The sequence below is a fragment of the Aquarana catesbeiana genome, linkage group LG05 (genome assembly GCF_042186555.1).
Source record: "Aquarana catesbeiana isolate 2022-GZ linkage group LG05, ASM4218655v1, whole genome shotgun sequence".
Taxonomy (NCBI): Eukaryota; Metazoa; Chordata; class Amphibia; order Anura; family Ranidae; genus Aquarana; species Aquarana catesbeiana.
The window spans coordinates 521696977-521709928 of record NC_133328.1 but is presented as its reverse complement, the minus strand read 5'-3'; the positions used below and the strand labels follow the sequence as shown (position 1 = coordinate 521709928).

At 38.6% G+C, this 12952-nt stretch overlaps 1 protein-coding gene across 9 annotated transcripts in view; it reads left to right on the top strand.

Moving 5' to 3' along the window:
• The window catches only part of ASPH (aspartate beta-hydroxylase), a 325502-nt gene that overhangs the window by 251423 nt on the left and 61127 nt on the right, over positions 1-12952 (top strand). For all 9 annotated transcript variants that reach the window (XM_073631691.1, XM_073631689.1, XM_073631688.1 and 6 more), the window contains 2 exons: positions 1879-2015; positions 6334-6432. In XM_073631691.1, the coding sequence (XP_073487792.1) occupies positions 1879-2015; positions 6334-6432 (236 nt within the window). The remainder of the gene's footprint in view (positions 1-1878; positions 2016-6333; positions 6433-12952) is intronic.

Sequence of the window (12952 nt, the reverse complement as noted above, 5' to 3'; positions counted from 1 at the left end):
TTGTATGAAAACGTGGAACCATAATTTGATTGAAGGAAAGAGTTCTAAGTTGATGGTAAGATGTGAGCATGTGTCTGCGTAACAAATTGCCCGACGCATTTTGTGTAAACCACTCATCAGGGGCAGGATGCTCAGAGATATCTATAAAGTGTAGTAAAATAGGAATTTATCTATATGTGACTGATTATAGCAGGAAGAGGTGAGTATGCCCCCCTCCCCCTGAATACTTACATAGAATCAGTGCAGAAAGGTGTGGTAACAATGGAGCCAAGGCCAGAATAGTAGTCTTTGGCGGGAGCTGAGGTGGTAGAGCCGCGCGCTGGTGGGGCGCATACACAGAGCCCCCCACACACACAGAACCCGGGTGACTGGGTTTTAGGATGAAAACAAAGTACTGTGCCAGTAATAACTGCCAAAAGCGATCTAGAAAAAAGGATGCATAATCAGTATGTCATAATATGCTAATAAAGTAGGTGAAAAATAATATGCATACAGCGAGAAAGAAAAGTAAAAATCAAGAAAGTCTGAGCGAAGGACTGAAATAGGATGAAAAAGTAAACCACATCCAATTCCCATAGAGTGTGGTATAAAAAAAGGCAGCAGAAACAGTCCTGATAAATCAAGACTGATAGATGAAAAGAAATAAAGGATAATGGATATTGTTGCGCTACTAGAAAAAAGGTTATGTGCAAAATATAATAGCAGCCAGCATCACCAGTGTAGTAACCGTGTAAACATGTAAACAAAAAATAATCAATGCAGCGCTAAGTGAAATGGAAAAAAATAGAAATGAAGGGGTGAATGGCCACCCTAAATATATTTAGGATGTGTGTAGTAATCAATCGTACACATAGTGGTGATTACAAATCACAGTAATTAACGTAAAAACACAAACTTCAGTTGTTAGGAGCAATGTCCATAGTGCAATATGAATTCATCAACAAAGACAATGCGGTGTTTAAAGTGAGAGGAAAACACATGTGAATGATGTTCTTAAGTGGGTGATCTTCATGTATTCGGAGTCCACACGTAAATATAAGGGGTAAATGCGCTTACCAGAAGGGATGGACACGCTCACCGTACGGCGGGGTGTCATTCAGGCTTGTGGATCTACTGATCCTGGGAATGCTTGCTGGAAGGTGCTGGTGGTGGGTTCCAGTAGTCACATCCGAGGCGGCCTTGAATAAGGGATGGTTTTTGGATCCTCAATGGATGGATGGATTCCCCTCTTGCAGCGAACAGGTGGCTGAGAAGTGCAGCTTTCACCACATCAAATAAGGGTTCATGCAGGGAAAAGAAAGAATCTCCACATGGTACATGAACTTGGCTATGGAGATGTAAGAGTTTCAATATCAAGCCTAGCAGGTGTACATGTACCAGACTGGATTCTAGATGAAAGGACAGTGGCTGTGGGCTCAAAAGAGAATGATGAGGCCTTAGAATATATGCAGGAAAAATATCTCCATAGGGCACAGTATGTGACCATCAAAGGTCTCCTGGTTAGTATATTCCAGGGCCCTGTGCTGTCACAAGGAGTCCAGCAGCATTACACCGCGGTGCTGCTCTACTCCTTGTCACATGATGATGGGCAAAGAGCAATAACTAGTAGTTATTTGGATCATCCTCTTGATTGGTTGCTAAGGTTTCTGCGCAATACCATTTTTGTTTTTGTTGTGTTTTTTGTTTTTGTTGTGTTTTTTGTTTTTTCTGCACAGTGGCACTTAATAAGGTTAGTACTATTCTGTTGTGTATTTATTTATAATGAAAATGAGACCTTTGTATATACTTATACTTTAGTTGTATACAGTATACTTATACTAACTTTTTTATATACTATACTACTTTTCTACTGCTAAACTTTTCTTTGTATATATCCAGGCCGTATGAGAGGATCTGTGCTCACCCTTCACAAGCTGGTCCAGCTGTACCCTGATGATATCTCATTAAAGAATGACCTTGGCGTTGGCTACCTCCTTCTTGGAGATAACACGAAAGCAAAAGAAGTGTATGAAGAGGTAAATCAGAGTTAAGCTTTTATTACATTTAGAGACCAATGAAGGTTTATTACAGTAAGGAAGTTCACAGAAAAATGATAACGTGCAAAATACAGTAAAACATAGCAGACAAGAACATTTCAGTTTACTGAAGTCAGACCAGTAAAATATAGATTCTGATTGGCTGGTTTTTGTACCCACACTTTTCACACGGATCTGTGCGTTTGAATAAGACCATTGATTGTGATATAATACAGACTGTGGTTCTCTAAGGCAATATGGGGCATGTTTACTTGTGAATCGCTAGCCTATATACACAGTTTCCCTGGAAATTATTTAAATTGTTGACATATAATCTACATTTCATTTGACATAATATGTAATTTGGCTGATGTTGAGCTGCTTCCTATAGAGTGTTTCACTTGCTCACAGCAGGAGGCTGTGCAGTGATTACAGCTATCAGACATCGGTTTTATAGCCATCACTTGGTTAACTTTTACAGATTTTTCTTCTATTTGTTATTATCAGTGCTGTGGAGGGGTTATAGATGTTACTAAAGGTCTTAGCTTAGATCAGTATTTCTCAACCTTTTTTCAGTCAAGGCACCCTTTAAAATTTCACACAATCTCGAGGCACCCTATTCTAAAATTCAAAAAATAAAACTAATAGTTTTGCATAATGCAGCAACATCCACATGCGTAGGACACCCAACATTAGCAGTGATTTATTCTTCCAAAGCAAATACACTCACTGGCAACTTTATTAGGTACACCTGTTCAATTTCTTGGGAACACACATTGCTATAGAGCCAATCACATGGCAGCATCTCAATGCATTTAGGCATCTATATGTGGTGAAGAAGACTTGCTGAAGTTCAAACCGAGCATCAGAATGGGAAAGAAAGGGGATTTAGGTGACTTTGAACATGGCATGGATGTTGGTGCCAGACGGGCTGGTCTGAGTATTTCAAAAACTGCTCATATTCTGGGATTTTTTACTCACAACCATCTCCAGGGTTTACAGAGAATGGTCCAAAAAAGAGAAAATATCCAGTGAGTGGCAGTTGTTTGAACAAAAATGCCTGGTTGATGTCAGAGGAGAAAGGGCAGACTATTATGAGAAAGACAACAGTAACTAAAATAACCACTTGTTACAACCGAGGTATGCAGAATACCATCTCCAAATGCACATGAACTTTTAAGCAGATGGGCTACAGCAGCAGAAGACCACACCGGGTGCCACTCTTGTCAGCTAAGAAAAGGAAACTAAGGTTACAATTCACACAGGCTCATCAAAATTTGACAATGGCAGATTGGAAAAAGTTGCCTAGTCTGATTAGTCTCGATTTCAGCTGCAACATTCAGATGGTAGGATCAGAATTTGGCATAAACAACATGAAAGCATGGATCCATCCCGCCTTGTATCAACAGTTCAGGCTGGTGGTGGTGTAATGGTGTGGGGGATATATCCTTGGCACACTTTGGGCCCCTTAATACCAATTGAGCATTGTTTAAATGCCACGGCCTACCTAAGTATTGTTGCTGACCATGTCCATACCTTTATGACTACAGTGTACTCATCTTCTGATGGCTACTTCCACCAGGATAATGCACCATGTCACAAAGCTCAAATCATCTCAAACTGGTTTCTTGAACATGACAATGAGTTCACTGTACTCCAATGGGCTTCACAATCACCAGATCTCAATCCAATAGAGCACCTTTGGGATGTGGTGCAGTGGGAAATTTGCATCATGAATGTGCAGCCAACAAATCTGCAGCAACTGTGTGATGCTATCATGTCAATATGGACCAAAATCTGAGGAATGTTTCCAACACCTTGTTGAATCTATGCCACAAAGAATTAAGGCAGTTCTGAAGGCAAAAGGGGGGGGTCCAACCCAGTACTAGCAAGATGTACCTAATAAAGTGGCCAGTGAGTGTACATCTGTGCACACTGGTACTGATTAGTATTCCAATGTTTCTCTTCTTCCTCGGTTTCTCTCCCTCACTCTGCTAATGTGACCCCAGTGCTGATGTAGAAGTCCTCCTTATCAGCCAATGACATCATTGGTTGTTAGGAGATTGGCCGCTAGATCTTGGATCAGAGACTTTCCGCAGTCCTCATCTTGGATCAGAGACTTTCCGCAGTCCTCATCTTGGATCAGAGACTTTCCGCAGTCCTCATCTTGGATCAGAGACTTTCCGCAGTCCTCATCTTGGATCAGAGACTTTCCGCAGTCCTCATCTTGGATCAGAGACTTTCCGCAGCCCTCATCTTGGATCAGAGACTTTCCGCAGTCCTCATCTTGGATCAGAGACTTTCCGCAGTCCTCATCTTGGATCAGAGACTTTCCGCAGCCCTCATCTTGGATCAGAGACTTTCCGCATTCCTCATCTTGGATCAGAGACTTTGCGCAGTCCTCATCTTGGATCAGAGACGTTGCGCAGTCCTCAATTTGGATCAGAGACTTTGCGCAGTCCTCATCTTGGATCAGAGACTTTGCGCAGTCCTCATCTTGGATCAGAGACTTCACGCAGTCCTCATCTTGGATCAGAGACTTCACACAGTCCTCTAATGTGGAAGTTCATCATTTCCAGGGTGGCTTTCCCAGATCCTATGTGTTTTGTATCTAAGCAGCTCTAAGGTAACTAATGAGAACTCCTTTGTTCTCTTTTGCAAAACATATTGGATATTCACACATTACTATACAAGTGTTTTTGTGTGGAGGCTTTGGCATGTCCAATCAGGGTGCATACAAACTTAACTTGGAGATTACACTTCAAAGTAGTGTTTCTCAGTTGTATTAAGGTACAGTATGTACCCTCTATTGTAACTCTCCTAAGAGATAAAACAGCCACTCGGGTATTTTGCAGTGACAGTTACAGAAAAAGGTGCATCGGAGAATCACTGTGAGGGTTGAGCATAAGACAGTCAGGGTGGGCTTTAAGAGACCCTGTCACTTTGTAGCAGTAACCCCAATAACTATCTTTTATATTTTTAAATGACTAAAATGTTTACACAGATCTATTTTATATAGGATGTATTGCTTGTTACAATTCAAATTGCTATAGTTTTATTTAGCAAGTAAAAGTGCCCCCCTAACACTTCATTAGGTACAGTCTATATGCTACTGGTTGAGAGCGCTTGTGTATTAGAGTATCATTGCTTTTCACAAAATGAACATTTTAGTGGCTGTATTTTGTACAGCAGGTTGTTCTTTGGGATTAGTGGCCATCCTACAAGGGGTGGGTTATGCATATTTACTTATTTCTTCTCCTTTGTGTTGCCCTGGAGCAGCCTTTCTCAAACAGGTTTCAGTGGAAGCCTAAGGTTCCTTCAGAGATCGCTACGGGTTCCTTAAGCCTAATATACACGAGCCCAATGTCGGGCAACATCGGCTGGTTCAATAAAAACCGGCTGACATTCAGGCCATGTGTATGGCAGCCAGTCTGACAGAAGGCTGATGGCTTAGAGTGCTGTCTGGAGTGTTCTGACAGGGGGGCACCCCGTCAGAACACAAAAGAACAGCAGGGGAGATCGCTGCACTAACATCGGATCGATAGTACAGGGGCTCCGACCAGAGCTGTCAGTGTTTTTTTTTTTTGTGAGATGGTGAAAATACCCGTGCTATGGTTATAAGTGCTTCACTGCCTGGGAAATTTGAATCCCAAAATGTATTTATGGATATGATTTTATATGTACCAATATAAACTGAAGCTGCTGCTGTTGTGTAAGGTCAAAGACCACATAAAGTGACAATAAACAGTGTTAGTGCAGCTTCTTAGCTCTGGGTTGAACAAAAAAGAAACTAATGTGTGTCCCAGGCTTTAGGCAATGAACAATTTATGCCTCTCAGATAAGTAACCACAGACAACAATTTTTGACCAATGACCATAAACGTAAGGAGCATTTTTCTCAGTGAACACGTTAATGTAACATAAGCTGTACATATAATAATAATTAGCAGAGGTTCCCTGAGAATGGAAAGCTATTTCATAGGTTCCATCATTATAAAAAAGATGAGAAGGCTGTGCTAGAGGATCACTACAAATGTCCTCCAAACCCTGACATTAAACACCCAGAGCCCCCGCCCCACCCACATTGCAGTCTCACATGCCACCTACAAACACTGTAAAAATTTGGAATTACTTGGCTATAAAGTTAGCTATTACTGTACATCTGGCCTCATTCCACCCTATAAGCACTGTTTCTGGAAGTACCAGCATATAATGTGAACATCTCTGCCTAGGAAGATACTCGTTACATATGTCTGTAATGTTCTCATCATAATTCACATTTGCATCTTTTTTTTTTTTTTTATATTATTATTTTCTAGGTTTTATCACAGGATCCCAGTAATGGATTTGCCAAAGTACATTATGGATTTATCCTCAAAGCAGATAACAAGATTGCTGAAAGTATTCCTTACTTAAGAGTAAGTTCTTTTCAGTATATCACAGTTTGTTGTATGGTCCGCAAATTTCCACATATCCTAATATAAGGGGTACCTGTCCACTCTTAGTATTAGACAACTGTTTAGAGGGTATCATATCTTTCAGTTTTGGATAAAGCGGGGAAGGTTTACACCCTATGTTGAGTTTTTTTTTTTTTTTCTTGTCAAAAGAATTTTATTGAGTACAAAGATTATGTATAGTTGACATTGAATAAAGAACATACATTCAATGTGAAGAAGCTCGTTTATATTTATATAATAGTTAATTCATTTATATTAAAATAGAACAAGACAGTATATTATAAAAAAAAATATAGAAAGAGAAGAGAGAAAAGAACTTTGGAGTCTTTGGCCATTTAGAATTAAGAGATTAAAAAAAAAATTGTAAGTTCTATAACAACATATGCCTTGTTTTATCTCTAGACAACAATAGAGATTTTTATTTAGATATAAATTAGAGCTTCAAAATCATAAAATAGGATAGTATAAGAAAAGGAAAGGAAGTATAGTAGGAAAAAGGGAAGAGAAAGAAAGATTAAGAGAAAGAGTCCGCAAGGTCAGGCCGAAAGCCACCACCACAACTAGAGCTGAAGTAATTTAAAGCCTATGTCTTATTGTTACAGTCACCATGGCAGTAGTACCTTATTGTCAAGGGTTGGCATGGCATATGTAATCCAAAGCTGCCATATTGCCTCAAATCTGGGGATCGTGTCCAATTCTATAGCTATCATCTTGGCATGGGTCATATAGTAATTCATCTTAGCTTTTGCTTCATCTATATTTAATGTTGGAGATCTCCAAGATTTTGCTAAAGTCTGTTTAGCTGCTGTGAAGAGTTGCACCAACAATTTGAATTGGGTATGCGTTATGAATTCAGGTTTTAAGTTGAGAAGGTCCATTGCTGGATCGAAAGGAATGGTTTTCCCAAACAATTTTGTTGCGATGTTAGATATTCCCTTCCAAAATGTTTGAGCTAATGGACACGACCACCAAATGTGAAGATGTGTGCCCAGGTTTAAACATTCCCGAAAACATTGCGCCAAATAGTTTTGTACATATTTTGCTACTCTAGTCGGTACCAGGTACCATCTAGTTAAAACTTTATAATTAGCTTCAACCGCCAATATGTTAGGGGAGGCTGTTTTAATTATTGACCGTATTTGTTTCCAATCTGAAATATCTAATGTACACTCCAGGTCTTCCTCCCATTTCCGAACATAGGATATTTTGACATTACTGGAATAGACCAGCAAATGAGAGTATATGGTAGATATTGTGCCTCCAACATGAGGATCTTTCTTACAGATTTCTTCAAAACTAGTCAGAGGTGTTAATGGGGATGTGTTAATCGCTAAGGGTGTGAAGAAATTTTTATTTGGAGGTATCTAAATATTTCTGATTGCGGTAAACCATATCTTTCACAGAGGGTTGAAAAAGGGATAAATGATGAGGAATGTACAAATTTATACATACATAGTACGTCCCGAGATACCCATTCTCTAAAGGAATTAGGGAATATCCATGCTGGATAGAAAGCTAGATTTTTATAGAATGACAACATCGGGTTGTGTGAAGATTGCAAATGATTATTCTTTTTGAATCTATCCCAAAGGGATATAAAGTGCTTAGTAATGGGATTCTTTAGGTCTTTGCGATCTTTTGGTGAGATCCATAGTAAGTTAGATATTGGAATAGGATCACATTCTGTGGCTTCAATAGATACCCATAACGGGGTTTCATGATACGCATGATATTTAGATAGACTTGCTATATGCGCAGTCCTATAGTAATAAGCAAAATTAGGGCAACCTAGGCCTCCGTTTAGCTTCAGGAGATATAGTGTGTGTAACTGTATACGTGGTTTGGAGGAACCCCATATATATGACAATGTTTTCCTTTGTATTATTCTAAGGTGATAAGCTGGAATTGGGATTGGTAATACTCTAAATAAATACAATAGTTTCGGTGATATCGTCATTTTAACAGAGTTGATTCTTCTGAACCACGATAACGGAAGATGTGACCATGATTTCATTAAGTTTGATAACTGTTTTAAAATTGGAGGGTAATTAGCTGAAAATGGATCTGCTAATGATGCTGTAAGATGTATTCCTAACTATGGGATCGATCTGTTCGACCATGTGAAAGGGAGCCTAATTTTGGCAGAATTCAGTTCAATGTTAGAAAGAGATATGTTAAACATTTTTTAGGGTTTATGTATAAGCCAGAAATATCAGCAAATTTATTGAGAATTGGGATTAGGTTTGGGCCTGACACTTGTGGGGATGAAAGAAACAGGAGGATATCATCCGCAAATAGACAGAGTTTATGTTGATATCCTCCTATTTCTATTCCTGTTATAGTGGGGTCAGATCTAATTGCTAGTGGTTCTATTAGAAGGGAGAATAACAAGGGAGAGAGAGGACAGCCTTGTCTTGTGCTTCTCTCAATGTTGAAGAAGTCAGATTTATAACCTGTGTATTTGACAATATGCTTTAGGTTTATTGTATAGAGCCATGATCCAATTTATAAAATTTGGACCGAATCCCCATTTCTGCAAAGTATAGTTCAAGTAAGGCCATGCAATGGAATCGAAAGCTTTCTTTATATCAAGTGAAAGAAAGCAAACAGGAATGTGACTTTTTTAGCTATGTGTGCCAAAAGGGTCGCTCTACGTACATTGTCACCTGCCTGTAGGTTTCATGCCCGGGAGGGCATGAAACCTACTTGGTCACGATGTACGAGAGTACCAATGATCCTATTGAGGCGGGCTGCTAGAATTTTTGCCAGCACTTTAATGTCCATGTTCAACATAGATATGGGGCGATAATTTGTACTTAGGGTATCATCTGATTGTGGTTTAGGAATGCAGATGATAGCCAATAATGATTCTTGTCTATAATGATTTATTATTTAATAGGTCATTAAACGCTTCAGCAAGCATGGGTGAGATGCTATCCGTAAAAGTTTAATAATAAAGAGCTGTGAATCCGTCTGGTCCTGGCCTTTTGTTTATTTTTAATGTTTTAATAGCCGCTGCTACATCTTCACTAGTAATGGGTTTTTCTATTAACAATTTTTGGGATTCAGTCATTTTGGGTAGGGTGATACGTGAAAAGAAGGAGTCAGCTGCATCAATATTAATTTTATTTGTCTCCGTATATAGGGTTTTCAAATGAGAGCTAAATTTCTGTACAATTTTAAGAGGATTACTGGTGTATACATTGTCTGCCATTTTGAGTCTAATAGGTTTAAAAGACTTATTGATAGATTTTAATGCCCTTGCCATGAGAGTACTTGGTTTGTTGAAATTTTTATAAAACATATGTTTAGTTTTTCTGAGAGATTTGTCAGCAGTTTCAGTTAGGAATAGGTCATACTCTAGGCGGGCTTTCTCTAAGCGAATTTTCCCTTTTTGGTTAGGATTGTTTTGAAAAGCTACAAACGATGCATTAAATTCTGTTTCTAATTGTCGAGCCATCTTTACTCGATCACGTTTGACTATCCCTGATTGTTGCTGAAGTATTCCTCTCAGAACAGGTTTATGTGCCTCCCAAAGTGTAAGTGAGGAGATATCAGCACTTGTGTTATGTTCTATTTAGTCGCTTAGAGCCTGTTGAGTTGTTAAACAGTGGGAGGGGTGTTTTAGTAGCACGTCTGGGAGATACCGTGAAGGGTCATGCCCCTTGGGTATAGTAGTAGCCACCGAGGTATAGACCGCATTATGATCTTACCAAGGTATGGGAATGATTTTAGATAAAATTACTTCAGGAACCATCCCTATAGTTATAAATATGTGGTCTATACGACTAAAAGTTTGGTGTGGATGAGAAAAATATGTATAGTTTCTTTTTGTTGGGTTAGATTCTCTCCAAGAGTCAATCAAGTTATGTCTAGAAAGAAGTTGAGATAAAGACCTTGTATCTTGTGTTCGTTATGGAGTATATGGGGTTTTGGCCATGAATGGGAGAAGGACCTGGTTGGAGTCTCCGTATATAAAAATTGATCCCATTTTGTGGGTTTTAATTATATTGAATAGGTGCGATAAAAAGGGTACAGGTCGATAATTTGGTGCGTAGTATGAGACCACAGTTACAGCTTTGTCCATAATGTATCTCGTTAGAATTAAGTAGCGACCCTCTGGGTCCTTGATTTCTGAATGTAAAGTGAATGGAGTGGTACGGTGGAATGCAATGAGAGTACCACGTTTTTTAGTGAGTGCCGAAGCTGTGTAAACTTGGGGATATGATGTACTAAAAAATTTGGGAGTTGAAGTCGGGGTAAAATGAGTCTCTTGAAGACACACAATGTGTGCTTCTTTACACTGGAATGACCGGAAGGCTTTTACATGTTTCTGAGGCACATTGAGACCCTGGACATTTAGAGATAAAATATTTAAAGGAGCCATGGTAACTGAAACAAGAAGCTATGCTTACCAGTTGTCTGGGTGCAGCGACTATTCAGCCTAACCTGCGCGGACTTGAAACAAAGTGATAGATATCCAGATCCAGAGTGCATTAATTTAAAGAGGGAGTAAGAAACAATAAAGATTATAAAGCATTTGAGTACAGTACAAATGTAAGGAGATTCGAAAAGTACCCGAGTTGGGGGTCAAAAACTTCCCAACAGGGGATAGGAGGCCTTCGTCCGATCCCCATATATTTCTATGGGAATCCGAGGAAGGCATGGTGAGGCACATGTGAATTCCGTGCATGGGGAATCCGCCTTAAAAAGAAAAAAAAAATGTATCACAAAGATATAAAGATTTTAAATTATAAAATTATAAATTTATGAGCCCGAATTTCATTAATTTGGTAAGGTCGGTTGTAGTTTTGAAGGGTATATATCTATAGTAAATATAGAGCGAAGGGAAAAAAAAAAAGGAATAGGAATAAAGGAATACCGGAAAATAGGTAACGTACTTGGATGTCCATCCAACAGGAAAAGATAAGAAGCCTATTCTTTCCTTTTGGGGTGATTATGGAAATATAAACTGAACTGTGGAGTTAAAACTATCAAAAAAAACTCTATATTTCAAAATTGTGTAGAATTAGAATAAACATCAGTTGAAGGAAGATTTTCCATCATTTGTGGCTGTTTTACGTTTAGTTGAGAAACAAAAAAAAAGAAAGAGAAAAAATAGTAATAAAAAAAAAAATATATATATATATATATATATATATATATATATATATATATATATCCACCATGTATTAGGGACTATTTAGGTGTACAGAAAGTGAAGAAATTATCTTATCACTTACTCAACCATATTTCTAAAAAATACCAAAAAAAAAAGAGCATAAATTCAAAGTAAAAATTTTGTTAATTATAAACTTATACCAATAAGGTATGATTTAGTAGATTAGATCATCTAGATCTTATTGTAAGTTCAGCTGCTCACTAGTGAGCTAGAGGAAGTATTAGTTTTTAGTTTAGGGAGAATATTCAGTAATTCAGTTATAATACTGCTCTCCCACTAGATGATGTCGTAGCCGAATCGGATATATTATGTAAGGATAGATTCTCAGTCCATGGCGTCATCTTGTTCTTGTTGTCCTCTTTTGTGTGTATGATGATTGCCATTTTTTGTCTCAGAAGAAGATGATGATGTTTTCCAAATGGAGGAAGCAGAAGCTGATCTTCTACGTGAAGTGGAGGCTGTAGGTGTTCCATCAATCAAATTGAGGTCTTGAAGTAATTGTTGGAGTTCTTCAGGGGTTTTACATGCGAATCTGGTCCCATTGTGGGTGAATTTTAGGGAGAATGGGAATCGCCATTGATACTTGATGGCATGACGTTGGAGTTCCGACAATTGAGGTTTCATTGCATGCCTCTTAGATATTGTTAACTAGTATAAATCAGCGAAAAGCTGATAACTATGACCCTGAAAGGTTAGATTAATTTTCCCTCTAGCCGCTTCTAAAAGTTGCTCTTTTGATCGATAAAAATGAAATTTTGCTATAATATCCCTGGGAGGACCATCAGCTTTTTTGGGCATAAGTGCCCTATGTATTCTATCCATTTCAAGCCTTTCCACCGATATGCCAGGTAGTAGCTCTTGGCATAACGCTGTGATTGTTGATTGCAGATCTGTGATTGATTCTGGTATGCCTCTGAAGTGCAGGTTCGATCTCCTGGCGCGATTCTCATAGTCTTCCAGTCTGTTCTGTAAAGTGATATTTTCCTCTTTGAGGACATCTATTTCAGAGAAGGTATCCTGTGTAAAATTTTCTATGTCTTCAACTTTCAGCTCCAGTGCTTCAGTACGTCTCCCCAGTTCTCTAATCTCCCTAGTAAGATTACTAGTAATTTGCTCTGATGTTTGCAGTAATGCTTTATGAAGCATTTTTTCAAATTGCTTCAAGATGTTAGAAGGAATAGCAGAGTCTTGTGAGGAATTTAACATATTTGTATCAGGTTCAGAATCAGAGTCCCTCGAGGAGATAGCTTTTGGCTGCTTTGGTTTGAGTTTCTTGTCTGAGGTAAAATTACCTGAGGA